Below are 17602 nucleotides of genomic sequence, written 5' to 3'. Positions count from 1 at the left end.
TAAATCTATAACATGACAAACTCTGCCAACCTTGGCAAAAAAGCCAATTAAAATGAGGTGGATTATGGCTAAGGACGTTAGGACTAATGCCCCGTACACACGGTCGGATTTTCCAATGGAAAATGTGTGATAGGACCTTGTTGTCGGAAATTCCGACCGTGTGTAGGCTCCATCACACATTTTCCATCGGATTTTCCGACACACAAAGTTTGAGAGCTTGCTATAAAATTTTCCGACTACAAAATCTGTTATCGAAATTTCCGATCGTGTGTACACAAATCCAAAGCACAAAGTGCCACGCATGCTCAAAATAAATAAAGAGATGAAAGCTATTGGCTACTGCCCCGTTTATAGTCCCGACCTACGTGTTTTATGTCACCGCGTTCAGAATGATCGGATTTTCCGACAACTTTGTGTGACCGTGTGTATGCAAGACAAGTTTGAGCCAACATCCGTCGGAAAAAATCCTAGGATTTTGTTGTCGGAATGTCCGATAAATGTCCGACCGTGTGTATGGGGCATTACAGTGTACCTATCATTAAAGAAATATGTTACTGCCACTGTTTACAACCTCCTGACAACGATAGCTGCTTGTCCGTGCTTGGCTTCAATGGTTTGGAGACACAGAACTGGATCAAGTGTGCAGTGAATGAAATCCGGACAAAAAGCAGATTTCCTTATTCCTAGTCAGGATGATGACATAGAACTGGACCCAGTAGTAAATGATTCTCAAAGAAACAGGGTAGGATCCAATGACCCCAGCTGGGTATCTCTCTAGTTGTAAACCTTTAGTACTTTTGTATGTCGGGAGATCTAGTCAAACTTCTGGGGCAGAATGTTATACCCTTAGAATTTGCATATGTGTACATTTTGATGTGATCTATTTTTAATTCTGTTTTTATATACACAATATTTTTTTATGAAGATGTATCATTTTAATTAATTTGAGTGTTTGTGCCAAAAAAGTATATTTTCTTTTGCAATTTCATCTTGGTCAATTATAGGACATGGCACAGTATATTATATTGGTGTCCACAGTACCCTGTGGTGACATATTTCTCCAATTAAGGGTAAGGGTCCCTTCCTGTACAGGAGACTGATTAGTGTTTTGTATGTGCACTCCCCCAGTGCCACCGCAGCAATATTCTGGCTCAGGAACAACCACCAATGTATTTGGGTTAACTGGGCAGTGAAATAATATGCATGGAAGAGCCATGCTTCCACTCTGGATGGGTAATTGGAGAGTCTCTAGAGAGATTGTAGGGGGTTAAGGCCCCAAGAGAAGAAAGAGAGGAGGGAGAAACAGGAAATGAGGCAGAAAAAAGCATTTTCAAAAGATTCATTTTCCCTATAAGCTTTAAAGGTTATTTAGATCAAATAGTCATAGCTCCGGCCTTGTTTTAAAGAGTTTTTTTTTAAGATAAACTGTAGGTAGAGGGGGATTGAATTACTAGAACTAGATTCTCCTATCCTTTACAGCCAAGGAAGCTATGGTGCTGCACATCTGATAAGTTATGGTACCAGCCATTGGATAGCTTGATAATTCAGTTGAGAGCACAAACACTGTGACAGTTATCATTCATGACATGTCCTAAATGTAACTGCTTTAGAAACAGTTAAATTGATGGATTTAGTTCTGCGGGTAAGGTAGTGAAAATGCCATGAAAAAGACGATGTTAACAAACCAGTGTGCTTACTTCACTACTTTAAACTGTAGCTGCACAGTAAAGTGGACATTCATCTCCCCCTGGATGCACACACCCTCCCCTCCAAAGTCTAAAGCTGCATTTTTTCTTTTGTTTGTTTTTTTTTGCTTTAGCTGGTGGGAGGAGACTTTTCTCTTCCTCAACATTGGATACAGCAGTGGATGCCTGCGGATGACAAGACTGCACTGTCTCATTTATTCTTGTTGGCCTTCCGCATTACAGGGAAGACCCAGAGCTTTGTGTTCACGCGATCGCAGGTAATCAAACACTAAAATTTGATTTTTTTACCAAGCAATTTGTAATAAATGGCATGCAGGGAAAAAGGGAAGGAATATTTAAACATTGGCTTGTAGTTAGACTTTCCTTCTATGTCAATGTGCTTGCTATGACAATTTGCTTGTTTAGTTGCAAGTTTTTCCTTTGTGGGAGATTCTACAATGGAATAAGCACTAGAATGGTAAACAGCTCGCAATATGCACTTGCATTAAAGATTGTGACTGCTTATTGGATGCTATGAGCATGACAGAATTGATAAATGTCTTCCATTTTGTGTTCTTAATTATTCTAAATGGTAAAAGGGAAAACAAGTCTGCATTTTACAAATACTATTTGCTGGGAGTTCTCTCAGTCGATTCTCTGCCAATTGGCTGAATACAATACTTCGGCAATACAGCTATAAGCCATCAAAGCTAGCACTGAATAGGAGGAGGTCCGGACTATGCTCTCTAATCCTCCACCAATTACCTCTGGCCCTTGAAAAGACATGTGAGGCCAGAGGAAGATAAAAAGTACAGCCTGCAACTATAGAGCTAGCATAAGCAGTAAAGGGATAAAAAAAATCAGTCTAGTCCCTGGAATTTTCCTATGTATTGATGTCATTGCCCAATTTTTTGCTTATGTATTGCCACAATTGTCCATTGGTTCTCCAATATAAGGTGATAATGGCCAGTGTGTCACCTATGTAATGCAATATTTGTCCATGTATCTCCACAGTTTGGTGCTATGGTGCCATTTGTGTGAGCGTGCAAATCAGTGCTGTTTTGAGGATCCTATTACCATAACTTAATCTCCTTTAGTGCTGTCACTATGAAATCACACTTTTAAAATTGCTGATATTTGGATTACACCCCTGGATTGCTATCTATCCATCCAATGTTACCAACCGTCAGTATTTTTACTGGAAACCAGTAAAAAATGGACACTTTTCTCCTGCCAGTAACAGGAAGAGGTTGCCAGTAAAAAACATGGCTGTGATGCTTGGCTGAGACCATCTGCGTGCCTGCTACAGTGTGTTGTGGCAGGTTTGGTGGAGGTGGTGCCTGAGCGTGTCGTGTGAAGTCATGCTGCAAGGGAACTCACACAGAGAGTCCAGAGCCTCCTGTGCGGGTCTATGGGATGTAAGCAAGGCAAGCCAGGAGTGGGACTGTCAGTGCTGTTTGGACTGGAGTGGACTGAAGGGACAACCTGGCATGGAGAGAGACTGTCACTGTGACTCAGGAGGGGACATGTTGTGTTGGTGAGATGTTATCATCATCTGTGCTGCTGTACATTGCTGTCAGTGTCACTGTGAGAGTCAATTTCATGTGTGTGTGGGTGTGTGTGTGTGTGTGTGTGTGTGTGTGCCTGCCCATTCTAATTTCTTGCCCTCCTGAATCCTGTCCCTGAGCTACTTATTTACTATATTGAAAATAAAAGATTTTTTTTGCCTTAATATCTACCTTAAATCACATTGCTAATTGCATATTTTACTTGTTTGTAACCTAAATACTGAAATTTTCACTTAGGATTGTAATTTTGTAACTTTTGGAAATGCCAGTAAAAACTTGGCTGTGACAGTAGATTTTGGGTGTTGCGTTAGTAAATTTCAATCTGGTAGGTTGGCAACACATCTATCTATCTAATCTATCTAATCTATCTAATCTATCTGTTTTGGAAACCATCTGTATGTGCTGTGAATACTTACTTCTCAAAATCAAAAAGGGGAAATCGCACACTGTTCTTGACAAAGATTGTGAAATTTTCAGCTTCCATTAACAGAGGCCTTAAAGGAAAAAAGATAAAGAAAGCAATCTTATTAATGCAGTAGTAAGCAGAAATGTTTTTCCTGTATTTAAAAATATTCACTCAAAATTGTGTCCTTCCTATAAATCTTAAATTAAGATTTTATTTTTTTATTACAGAAACGCTTTACTGAGTGGAATATAGAAACTACCATTGCCTTGACTGTCTGTGGCTTTAATACCTTTTGAGTTACTGACCTGGAATGAAAAGTATGCAGGATCATGAAAGTAAAGCTGGTTATACACTGGTGGGAATTTCTAACAAAAATGTGTATAAAAATTCTAAGGAAAATTTGTATGAAAATTCACAGAACATTCAAATGCGTTCAAAAGTAGTTCAAGATTTCATTTGCTTTTAGCCTTTTGGAATGAATGGACTTCACCAAACAAAAACCACATACATTTGTACATTTGAGAACATTTTTCCATCCTGCTTCTTTGAATCTTCTCGTCAATTAGACCCCACTAATGATTAGAAAAACAAACATATGTTCTTACAACAAAAACTGTCAAACAAAATTCTACTAGTGTATACCCAGCTTAACAGAAGAGTCACAAGCCAATGTATCAGCATGACTGCCAGGAAACCGGCTGTTTTTGAAGATGAGTACAGCAATGGTAGGCTCACTGTTTGGCAGCGATACACTGCAGACAGGGTTTCCATCAACTGTTTATCTCTGTAATATGTAAACCATGTTACCACACATATCATGAGTGTATTTTTAAGCTACATGAGGCAAAAAGGAAGTTCTGGACAGCCGCACTCCAGAATATAGCCTTTATTAGTAAAAAGTCCAACAGATACAAACAGACATAGCTATGACTAAGCACTGTTAAGTGTGAAACGCGTCAGCTCATTTGTCCCATTTTTTGCTGTGGCTTGTATCTATTGGACTTTTTACTAATAAAGGCTATATTCTGGAGTGCGGCTGCCCAGAACTTCCTTTTTGCCTCATGTTGCTATATGCTTAGCTGACATCTGGTGTTCCAGTTCCGAGGAGAGTTCTATATCCACATTTCCACCTGGAGCGGTGATCCCTTTCCCTTCCCCCATTGTTCCTGTATTTTTAAGCTACTGGGGCCCATTGTCTACATTGTCCAGTTTATGTAAAAGATTAACTTTTACATCAAACAAAAGATTACAAAACAGTGTTTAATTATTTTGTTACATAAAGGTATTGTAAACCCTATAAATAAGTGGAAGTATCTGTACTTAACAACATATGAACATATGAAAAAAAAATTCAATACTTACAGACAGATATTTTTTTGCCTAGTATTTATTTATGTATTAAAAGTGTGACCACAGCATTGGTTCTCCTTGCAGGTCTATGCAGAGAACCATTGGGATCTCTGCCTACTAAGAAAAAATGTCTGCTTTCCACTGTTTATGCAATCCACTATGTATATCTGCTCTAGCTAAAGACATAGCTTATATTAGTTTTAGGAAGTGTGGCCAGGTGCTTTGCCAGCTAGAGGAGTGCTAGCCACCCCCCCACACCTGCAGGTAGGCTTTTAGTCCAGAGTAGGCTGCATGTTTCTGTGTCTGTTCTCTTTTCAGGCTGCCATTGTGCTATGTGCTGGTTGTCCACTGTGCCCCTGTGTCTTTAAGGAGGACTGGGCTACCTCCAGGCTCACCTGCCTTCTAACTATCCATTAGAATGCATGTGCTTCCACTGTGAAGGCTCTCAAAAATTTACAAGAGTTAGGACTGCAGAAATATTGGGGTGCCTTGAAGCGGCTCTGCAGCTTACGCAAATGTGTGATAACTAAACCCCTGTTTTTAACGCAGAGTGTTAGACAGGATAATTTGGTTGGTAGCAGATTTGCTGGGAGTTGAGCTGGGAATTTTGGTTTTGTTTTGCATGTGTTTCCCTTCCATGTCCTCTTTGCTGTGAAGGCCAGTTGTTTGTCTCTTTTTACCTCAGCTACTGTGCTGTGATCAAGCCAGCTGTGTGTATTTTTCTGCCTACTTCTCCTCCATCCATCTTGGCTATTCAGCAATGGTGAGTCTGTGAGGGTTAAGGAGCCATGATGATGCAACCGCTTGGGATCCTGGGAAGTGTCTGTAAAGAAACCTGCACTGTGAAAGTGAATGGGGCTGTGAACTGCAAGAGCCATGGACACCTTGTAATAGAAGGGGAGTTGGGCAAATTTTCTCCTGGGAGAAACTTCCTCTTGCTGCTGGGGACCAGAGCTGTGTAGACCTGTTGCTAAGCCTGCGCAGAGACTGTTAGAATATCAGAATTTATGAATGGTTGAGTTCTTTTGATAATTGAATTATATATATAAATATATATATAAATATATATATATCTTCTATGTATGGAAAAGGTGAAGTTATATAGGCTTTGTATGCATTGCTTGGGAGAGATTCATCTCACATATGGATACAATTTAGTGTAGACCATTTCACCTCCCCCATCGTAAGAAGATTAGATTACAGTCTTTTCAAAGACACAAAGTTTCATTATGTTAAGAATATAAGCTGTTTCTTTACACTACTATATTTCTTGATTAGGGTATTAATAAGAACACTGCATTTTACATATTTGTATACTGATATGTAGGATTTTATATGTTTAAAGGAAATGTATATATTGTAAGTTAAATGATTCTTAAAAGATAGCTTTTTTCACATAGTTCATAGCCCCACCCTTAGGAATGTTGGAAGGAGTAATTCAAATTTCGCGGTCTTTTCTATGGGACTATAACGAACCTTTTTAAGCCAGCCTCTATGGAAAAAGGTGGGGGGGTTAATTGAAGGAGTACAGACAGGCTGTGGGAAGAGGGACAGATGCATTGCAGGTCTCCATCACACACACACACACACACAGATCTCAAGATATACACACAGACATATCTGATTTAAACTTTATTTTAAGAATAATCTATTTTTTGTATTCTACATTTTGACATTGTTTTTGTAACATTTTGCTAATTGATCATTAAATCAATTTTGGAGGTTTTACACGAGAACTTAACAGATTTTTCTTGGAACTTTTCTCATCAATATGAATTATTGAAATATAGTTATTAATACAGAAATAACTCGATTATTACAGTGGCGAGCCATTTGCCAGATTCTTTTTGTCCGGATATCGAATTTTTTTTTCAATAATTTCTCCTTCCGCTTGTCGAGAGGGAATATCAGCAAAAACAGTGATTATTCAGACAAGCTTTCAGGAGAAATCTAAAAAGCTCATTTTCGGCATCATTGAATTGAACTTGGAAGGAAAAGAAAGATCAGAATCGGTGAGACGTTTGTGCACGTACAAGAAAAATCTGTTTCTTGATGACGTAATTTCCCGCCAAGAGAGGGAACGCGTGTTACATGAAGGAAGCCATCTTACATTGGTAAGTTATGGATTTAATTCATGAATTATCCATTGAGAGTGATTTAGAATTTAAAAATTTGTCAAAGTTTGTTAAAGATGATGAATTATGGTGTTACATGTTCAATGAATGCTTACAGGCTAATAAGAAAATACAAAAGTCAAAATTTGCATTTAAGAAATTCAGCAAACAGGTTAGGAATTTGATTAAGTTGATTAAAGTTTATGATACAATGATATCAGGAGTTTTTGAAAGCAATGTAGTTGGTACAAAAGAGGAAATAAAGGACAATAGTTTATGTACTAATTGTCAGATTTTGACTGAAAGGATAGATGATTTGCAGAGTGCAATTCAAATAAAGGATATTCAGTTGTCTGAGTTACAGAATAATGTAAAGTTTAAAGCAGAGTCAAGCAAGAGTTTAGAGATTAATGTTAATGCAGACTCTATGAATGTTACTGCAGATTCTATGCAGGAGCCTTTTGTACAAGATATGCGATTTTTCAAGGTTGATGACCAGGAAAATGAAGTTTTGCTTAAAACAAAAATACTGAATAAAGCTGCTGAATGCAGACACCGTTTAGATATATTACAAAATGGTGTTCAGAGTGCCACGTGTAAGGCCACACCCAGAGATGGTGAGATACACGTCACAGGCAGAACTAAAGTTTCAGAGCAGACAGGAAATACTTCCCTACATACTACACAAAGGAAAACTTTGAAAGTAGAAAATACAGAACATATTTCTGAGCAATATATTCTTTCTTCTTCAAACAATAGTTTGACTGATTTGCCTTATGCTTCAGAAGTCAAACAGATCAGTACATTGATTGTTAATGACAGTTCAATCAATTTGAAAAACAATGATGAAAATGAGAGGGATGGATTACTTCCATCACCATCAGGATTTAGGAAAAAAGGTTCTGAGTCATCTCCAACATTAAAATATGTGACTTCACTTTTATTAGATGAAAGTGGAAGGCCATGGTTACATGGTTTATTAAATGGCAAGGATATTAAATGGTTAATAGATTTAGGATCTAAACTCAGTTTAACTAAAAACAAATTACATGTGAATATTGATTCTCCAAAATGTAATTTAATTGGTTTCAATGGAAAAGGAAATACAGTTGCAGTTAAAGTTTCTGGTGTGAATTTTGAGATTCCGGGAGTTTTAAAAACTAAAATGGACATCTGGTGTTGCCAAAATACAGAGAATATTTTAGGCATGGATGTGATTAGTAAATTAGATTGGATTATTGATTTAAGTAATTCTACTATATGGAAAGATTCATCTAGGCCCAAATCTAGGTTAATAGATTCTTCCATGTACAATAATGTTGGAAGTATTTGTACAGCAGTCGCTGACATTTCTTCAGATTTTAATTGGCCACACACAGGAACCAATCTCGAATTGGAAAAATCGGTAAGAGCACATAAAAGTCTTTGGAGTCAGAACAAAATGGATACAGGTTTGTTTAAAGATATTGAGATAGAAATTGAGGGACGAGACCCTGAACCCCAAATTCAAAATAAGTTGCCACAAGAATCAATAGGTCCAGTTTCTGACATTGTACAATCATTTTTACAACAAGGAATATTAAAGAAGGCACAATCAGTGGTAAATAATTGTATTTGGCCTATCAAGAATGCTGATGATTCGTATTCTTTATCAGTTGATTTAAGATCACTGAATAAATGCATTACAAATAACAAACCTATTGTTCCTAATTTAAATTTAATGTCACGAATGGATGCCAAGGCCAAAGTATTTTCAGTACTGGAAATTTCCAATAGTCATTTTTCAGTACCAGTAACAAACAGTTGTCATTATAAACTTGCCTTCAGTTTCAATAAAGAAACTTATGCCTTCACTAGAATAATTCCAGAAATGGAAATCAGTGACGGAATAGTGCACGAGTGTTTGGAGAAAGTTTTATCAAAATTTTCTAGACCAAAATGTATTTTCCAGCATGTGGACAAAATTTTGTTGTCTACCCAAAATACAGAGGAACATGTCACTCTGTTGACAGAGTTATTTACTCTGTTACAAACAGCAGGATTGAAATTGAACACAGAGTCAGTTCAGTTAATGAAAGATAAAGTTAACTTTCTTCATATGCAAATTAGTCATGGACAGAGAATGTTATCACAGGAAAAAGTTAGAAACATTTCTGCTATTCCAGTTCCAACATCTTACAAGGCATTATATCAATTTTTGAGTGAGGTAAATTCTTGCAAAGAGTTTTTACAGGAATACGATGATAAAGTTAAACCATTATTTGATTTCCTGAAACAAAAAGATGTTGTGTTTGATCAATGGTCTCAAACCCATACAGATGTTTTTGAAATGTTGAAAAAAGATTTGCAGAATGCTGTTTCATTGCATACAATCGAAATTGGAATGTCTATGCCTGTTTTATTGTCTACTAAGGTATCTGAGAATTCCATCTCAGTAATTTTATTTCAGGTAAAAGATGGTGAACCGAAAATTATAGGTTTTTTCTCCAGAGGTTTGACAAATATGGAAAAGACTTTTGACACAAATATGAAGCAATTGTTAAGTGTTTATTTTGCAGTCAAAGTAACAGAAAAGATTGTGAGATCTAGGATGATCATATTACAGACACCTGATCTGTCATTAAAAATTCTTTTTAAGAGAATTCATTCAGGAGAATTATATGACAAATATTGCCCATTTTTTAAAACTTTAAAATCTAAACCCATAGAGGTAGATGTGATAACAGAACATTCTCAGCTAAATTTATTCAAAAAGCCTATAAATGGGATTGTTAGAACAAGTGCTGAGAGATGCTTTGAGACAGGATTTGTCAATAATATTAAGAATTGTTCAACAGGTCTTTCTATGTGTTACCCAAAGAATGGTTATACTATTCAGCAAAAATTCTACAGAAAATGCTGAATTGAAAATGTTAGAAGTACAGTACAGCACGCATTACTCTGAAATATTATAGAGGAGAAGTGAATGAATATATAATTCGCTTTTGTCTTCTGGGGTAATTTAAAATCTTTATTTAGTTTATGAAAACAAGATTTTATATTATGACTAAAAAAAGAGAAATTGCGTCCTGTCGTTTAAATAAACAGAATAATAAATTAGAGTATAGGTAATTTTAAGAAAAATAGAGCAAAGTAAGGTAATTAGAAATGTTATTATTAAAATATGGTTTGTATGTCATAATAAAATATTAGAATTTTGGTATGTAAAATGAATAAGTAAATGAAGGTATATTTTGCATGTATTTAAATTCTCAATAATGATACTGCATTCTTTTTTAGGATCTGACTTGTAAGTCACCAAAAGAAAGAAATTTAATATTTCTAGACCTTCCAGATGGGAACAAAATATTGAAGTTTAAGAATATCAGTTCTGGGAGAAGAATTGACAGAAGAGATTCATTCGTTATAATTATTGTTGTCATTTTAATGTTCAATAAAGTTTTTTCAATTTTACAGAGTGCAGGAAGAAGAAGAAGAAGAAAAATTTCTCGAGAACCTCTGATAAGAGAGGACATTTTAAAAACAATGGACTTTTTAGTTTTTTTGACTACTGATGAAATCATTTATCCATCAGATATATTGCAGTTTTTATATATCATTTTTATGTGACAGGACATGTTTATTATATCAAGATGAGATATTTTTTTACACATCATTTTTACACTCATATATAGTGTATTTTCAGAGTTGAAAGGGTTAAACATCCCTACAATGGAGTCATTCTAGTTAGAGGGAACATCTGGTGTTAATTAAGACAGAGTACATTTTTCTTAAAGGTACATAAACAAGATAGGATTAACTTTACATTGTAACATGTATTTAGTTTTGAAATCATCTCACTTATATGAACAAATTGAAGTTAAGAACATATTTTATGTTTAATTTTGACAAGGTTATTAGAAAGGTTTTATGGATTATAGATTTATGTTAAACACAATTTGGAGGGAAAATATGAAACAAATTTCTGAAGTGATATCTATATTTCAAAGTATTGTACAACAATGTTACATTTATGAATCATGAAATTAAGGGGATTGATTTATTTGGTAAAAGAAAAAGAAAATAATAAGGGTGAAAATATTTTTTATGGTATATGAAGATGAAGGGTTATGAATTCACTTTTCCTTATATAGAATCAAATTTGAAAATATATATTTAAATCAATTATCTTAAAATCTTTGAGAATGAATGAATACGAATGTGATGCGTTTGAGGTATAAATGGATTTAGAGTTAGATTCAGATTTATTTAATGATTTAATTTTTTTTTTTTTTTTTTTTTTAACCACTTCAGCGAATCTTTCCCTAAGAGACGTTGTTTCAACTTTAAAAAATCAAAAACCAGCCCATCTCTTTTTTTCACATCATTGTGGTTAATATACAATTTTATCTTTATTTATTCAAAAACTTCTTAATTAGAAAAGAAATATAAGCGACAAATTCTCCAGCTAAGCAGAAGTTATACATAGTGTTTGTACAAACTACAGTAATGTCTGCTGCTATCTCCCTCCCTCCATCCCCCTCAAACCCCTCCCAACACCCCCCCCCACCTCCACCCCCCCTTCCACCCAAACACACACCACCCGCACAACCTAAATTCTAATTACACCTCGCTAATTCATTCATGCTCCAGCCATAATTTCCATATACTCTTAAATTTTTTTAAATTGCCTCTCCTTCTGTACCAGAATTCCTCCTTAATGATCATATCCTTGACCTCTCTTCTCCATTCTCCTACCGTTGGGGGTTCTTTCGCCTGCCACTTCCGTGCTATAATTTTCCTACCCTGAAACAAACATCTTATAATTGCCGTCTGGGTGTCCTTCAGCATATCATTTTTCTCAAATAAACTCAAAAGGCAGGTTCGGGCCTCCATCACCAGTGATGATCTAAATATTATATTGATTTCCTCCACTAGTTTTTCCCAATATCTATGTAACTTGGGACATCACCAGAACATGTGTATCAGGTCACCTCTTCCATCTCCACAACGCTGACAGTTCGCCTCCTGCCTCTTTCCAAACCTAAATAATTTTTCTGGTGTGTAGTAAAGTCTATAGATTAGGTACAGATGGGAGACCCCTTGTGATGGTGACAGAGATACCCTTGGGCCCAATGCTAGATTAAACTTCCATTGTTCCTCTGTTATGGTGCCGATCTCTTCCCCCCATTTAGTTCTCCTCTTGGGCTCTACCTCCCCCTCCTGCCCCGCCTTGATTATACTCCTGTACATTTCTGAAATCAGCCCTCTAGATCCCTTGCTATTTACCAATTTCCGTAGTAAGGGCATTTCACTCCACTCTATCTCTTTGCCCTTAAATTGTGCCTCCAAGGCATGTCTTACCTGCAAGTAGCCAAAGAACAATCTATTGGGCACTGCAAACTCCTCTCTTAACTCCTGGAACAACTTCATCCTCCCTTCTCTATACATCTGTCTCAGACGGTGGATACCCCTCCTATCCCATTCTTCCATTTTCCCCATCACACTGAGCTCCTTCAGATTTTTGTTGTTCCATAACGGGGAAAATTTGGAGAACCCCGAGTATCCTAGTGCAGCCTTTACCATCTTCCAGCTTCTGATCATTAACTGTGTTGTGGGGCAGCTATGTCCAAAGGATTCGGCCTCCACTGCCTCCACCTCTGTAGCATAACTGATGTTACTCCTCCATAAGTTATCTCTTCCTGACCTTTCTTCAGGCACATTACTGCCTCTCATGAACTGTATTTGGGCTGCTAAGAAGTAACTCCAGGGGTCCAGCAGCGCCAGGCCTCCCTCCTCCCTCGGCCGCCGCAGCGTTTTCAAACCTATCCTTGCCACACCATTTTTCCAGATTAATTCCCTGAACAGACTATCCAGCCTCCTAAACCAATGCCTTGGAATCCAGACAGGGGAATTCTGTAGTATAAATAAAATTTGTGGCATCCATATCATTTTGATAAGATTACATCTGCCGGCGACCGAGAGAGGAAGACCACCCCACACCCGACTCTTCTGCTTTAATTTTGTCAATAGTGGTACTACATTGCCCGTTATGAACTGCCCCGGATCTTTTGTTATATTTACCCCCAGGTATCTCATCTGGTTTACAATTTTTATCGAATTCACCTCGCTAGGGAGAGGATTTACCAGGGGATCCATCGGCAATAAAGCCGATTTATCCCAGTTAATCCTCAAACCCGAGAAATGTCAGAATTCTTTAATTAGCTTCATGGCTGCTAGCAAGGAGGTTTGTGTATCTCCCAGGAATAACAGGATATCGTCGGCATACATAGCGACTTTCTCCTCTACACCCCTACTTTTGAAGCCCTGAATTTCTTGTGACGTTCTCAGAGCAATTGTCAAGGGCTCCAGTGCGAGGGCGAAGAGCAGGGGCAACAATGGGCACCCCTGTCTCGTCCCCCTCCCCAACCGGAACCACTCCGAGCACTCACCATTAACTCTGACTCTAGCTTTCGGGCTATCATATAGTAGCCTCAGCCATTTCACAAAGCTAGGGCCAAATTTAAACTCTGCCAGCACCTTCCACAGGTAGTGCCACTCAAGGCTATCAAATGCCTTAACCGCATCTAGAGATAGAATAGCCCTGTTGCCCCCCTTCTCCATAGGTACTTGTATGTTACTGTACATTCGCCTAATATTCATACTCACCGATCTATCCGGAATAAAACCGGTTTGATCCGCGTGTATTACTCTAGGAATTATTTTTTTTAACCTATTTGCTAAAACTTTAGCCAGAATCTTGACATCCGTACATAAAAGTGAGATTGGTCTGTATGAGGCAGCGTCTAATGGGTTCTTCCCCTCTTTTAACAAAATTATGATCGTAGCTTCTGTCATAGACATGGGTAATTTACCTTCCATCACGGCCCCATTCAAAACCTCTACTAGTTGTGGAAGCAAAACTTCCCCATATTTTTTATACAGTTCTGCAGGCAAACCATCAGGTCCTGGCGCTTTTTGATTCGCCATTTCCTTTACCACACTTTGTATCTCCACCAGTGTCAGTGGGGCGTCCAGGGTATCTCTTTCCTCTCTGGCTAGAGGAGCAATATTGAGTCTTTCAAAAAACTCCCACATCTCCCCTTCTACATCTAACTGAGGGGCCTTATACAGATCTTCATAGTAAACTTTGAACACCTCCACCATACCGGGGGTGTGCCCTATAATACACCCGTCTCTATCCCACATCGCCGGTATCGTGGAAGAGGGGCCGTTTGCCCTAGCTATTAATGCCAAAGTTCTACCCACCATTTCCCCTTCACAGAAAAGATTCTGTTTCTGAAACATTCTACTCTTTTCCTCTTTCTCCAGGATTAATTTTCTATATTCCTCCTGGCCCTCTACCCAAGCCTCATATCTGACTGTGGTAGGCTCCTCCAGATATCTAGCTTCTGCCTCCTTCACCATTTCCCTTATTCTTTGTTCCTTAACTTGTGCTTTCTTCTTGACATAGGAGATTTTCTGTACAAGAACCCCTCTAAGGAATGCCTTCAAAGCATCCCAAGTGGTACCTATCGGGGCAGACCCTTGATTCAGGTTTATTAACTCTTTCAGGTTACTAATGATCCCTCCATCATCCTCAATCACTTCAAGCCAGAAGGGGTTCAATTTCCACTCCCCTCGTCCAGTGTTCCACCCTGTTTTCACTGAAAAAACCACTGGGGAATGATCTGAGAGCCCCCTAGGATCATAATCTATCTCTTCCACCATTTTCAGAGCTTCCTCGTTACAGAGCACCAAATCTATTCTGGAGAGGGTGGCATGCGTCCTTGAGTGGCATGAATATTGCCTCACACCCGGATGCCTCCTCCTCCAGACATCCACCCAACCCACTTCCTCACAAAATTGGAGAAGCGGGCCCCTAGATATCCCTCCAGGAACCAGCCCTGTCGGGAATCTATCTAATCGATTATCCATAGCCATGTTGAAATCCCCCATTACTATGACCGGTACCCCTGGTTTGTCCGCTGTAAAATTTATCAGTTTGTTAAGTATCTCTGTTTTAAATGGTGGGGGAATATATACACCCGCCAGAATACAATCCCGCCCCTCAATACTACAATAGAGGAAAACGTACCGACCACACTTGTCCAGTTTGCTCTGTCTACAGGAGAAAACCAATCTGGTGTTTATCAGCACACTCACTCCTCTTGAATACGAGGAATAAGTTGAGTGGAACTGCTCTTGGTAGCCCCCATTCCTTAGAATGTTGACCGAACCCCTGTCTAAATGGGTTTCCTGGAGGCAGAGTATCCTGACATCCCTTATTCTGGCCATAGAGAAAATTGCTTGTTTCTTGCATACATCTTTCACCCCCCGCACGTTCCACGAACATACCTTCACACAATTAACTATTCCTAACATTATCCTCGTATCTATTTTGGTGCCTACCATCACCTGTTCCTATATCTTAATTCTAAAAAAATACTTAGATTCCAACACTGTTGTGAATAATTTTTTTTTTAAAAAATTTTGGTGCTATTACTTTTTGTGTAACTTCAGTGCCACACCTGTTTAACTCTAAATAATACTCAATTTCCAACACTGTTATAAATAATTCTTGGAATTTTGGTGCTATTACTTTTTCACTCCACTCTACCCCCCTATCCCCCCCCAAACTCACACATCCTCGCCCCCACACCCTCCCAGCCCTCCCAACCCCCCACCTCCCCCCCCTGCTCCATCTAAACCCTCCCCCCTCCCCCCCTGACCCAATCATGGGCCCTTCCCACTGAGCTTCCAAAGTGACCGTGATTAACCCTTTAGACCTAGGTGAACCACCTTCCTCCTCTTGCGTTGCAACCCGAACCTTTATAAGGGGGGGATTACCCCCAGCGTACTTAATACGTGTAAACAAAACACCAACAGGAGAGAGAAGAGAGAGAGAAAAAAAAAAAAAAAAAAAAAGAACATTTCTTTGTCTCTCCCCTCCCCCCCCCATGGCTGCTTCTCCCTAAAGCCCACACCATTGAACCATATATCTCTACTTATACCAACTGTGAAAAGGATAGGAGGGGAAAAAAGAAAGAGGGGAAGGGGGGGAGAAGGGAGGGAGGCGAGAGAAAAATAAAAAAAAAGGGGGGGGCAAAAAGAAAAAGCCCCGAGTTCCGATCTCCTACTCCCTCCCCCCCTCTCCCCGGGTCCCCTCACCTGGCCGCGGCCTTCCCTCATACCCCTCTAACCATGAAGACACTTCTGCTGGGTCATTAAAAAATTTCACCTCTCCATTTGCTATTACCCGTAAACGAGCTGGGTACAGCAGCGCATATCTGAGTCCATGCCGCTGTAAGCTTCGCTTACATTCTACAAACTTCGCCCTCTGTCTCTGCAGTTCAGGAGAAAAATCCGGATACAAAGATATTCTTGCACCATTATACAAAATATTTATCTCTGAAAAACAGAATTTTAACAATGAGTGGCCTTGGCTGACCCCCTGGATGTGGGACCCTCGGGGCAATTCTGTGTGCTCGCTCAATAGCAAACATTTTGGAGAAAGCGTCTTTGCCAAACATGTCCCTGAACCATCCCTCCATGAATTCTACAGGGTTGTTGCCCTCACTCTTTTCGGGGAGACCCAGGACCCTCACGTTCTTCCTGCGTGCTCTGTTCTCGTATTCATCAATTTTCTGGAGGCATGTGTCCAGCTGTACCTTCATCTTCTTAACCTCCTGTCTCAGTGGGTTCACATCGTCCTCCACCTGACTGAGCCTCTCTTCTAAAGCAGTGGTACGGGCGCATACCTCTTGCATATCCTTTTTCAATATGACCAGGTCATCTCTAATTCCTCTAAGTTGGTCTGATAGATCCGACAACGTGGTCTTGCAAACATTAATTGCTAGAAGGATATCCTTCAGGGATGGTTCCTGCTCTGCCTCCTTATCCTTTATTGCTTCATGGCCCAGGCCACTCAGGCCACTCTCCTTTACCAAACATGTCTGCAATGCTGATTCGGTTACTGAAGGTATACAGATTTCAACTGGACCTTGGCTCTTCCTCCCCCCAGGGTGATTCAACTGTACCGCTTGGAGTTGTGCACCCCCCTGGTTTCCCTTTTTTGGTGTGCTATTTGGTGTATGGGCAAATCGCTCCAATTTAGCGGCCGCTCCCTGGGCTACTTTTTCCTTAGGGCCTCGCAAATTATGCGCTCCCTCCTGTGCTGCGGCCTCCTCTGACCCTTTTTTCCTGGTCATCTTATCCACCCTCACCCCTTAAACTTTTGGGGGTAAAGGTTTGTACCACCTATTCAATTGCTGTCAACTTTTTTCTACCTAGGTAAACCAGTGGTCTGCTGATACCCCAAGGGGGAAAACCGCCTCCAGAAACCGGCTCCAGAAAGTTCAACCAGGCCCTGAGATAGTAACGCTAGATAGTAAGATCACTTTGCACCTTACAACTCCCTCTTCAGCCTTTGAAATGCTCCTTCCAATACATCATAGTAAAAGACTCACCGGGAGATGACACTACAGGAGGGTTCCCCAG

The 17602-nt window shown here is 39.2% G+C and overlaps 1 protein-coding gene across 1 annotated transcript in view; it reads right to left on the bottom strand.

Moving 5' to 3' along the window:
• P2RX3 (purinergic receptor P2X 3) overlaps positions 1-17602 on the bottom strand; it is a 451883-nt gene that overhangs the window by 174871 nt on the left and 259410 nt on the right. Inside the window, exon 6 of the mRNA XM_073596991.1 lies at positions 3670-3747. Within this exon, the coding sequence (XP_073453092.1) occupies positions 3670-3747 (78 nt within the window). The remainder of the gene's footprint in view (positions 1-3669; positions 3748-17602) is intronic.

This window comes from Aquarana catesbeiana, linkage group LG08 (assembly GCF_042186555.1).
Source record: "Aquarana catesbeiana isolate 2022-GZ linkage group LG08, ASM4218655v1, whole genome shotgun sequence".
NCBI lineage: Eukaryota > Metazoa > Chordata > Amphibia > Anura > Ranidae > Aquarana > Aquarana catesbeiana.
The sequence above is the reverse complement of the archived record's forward strand: the minus strand, read 5'-3'. Positions and strand labels throughout refer to the sequence as shown.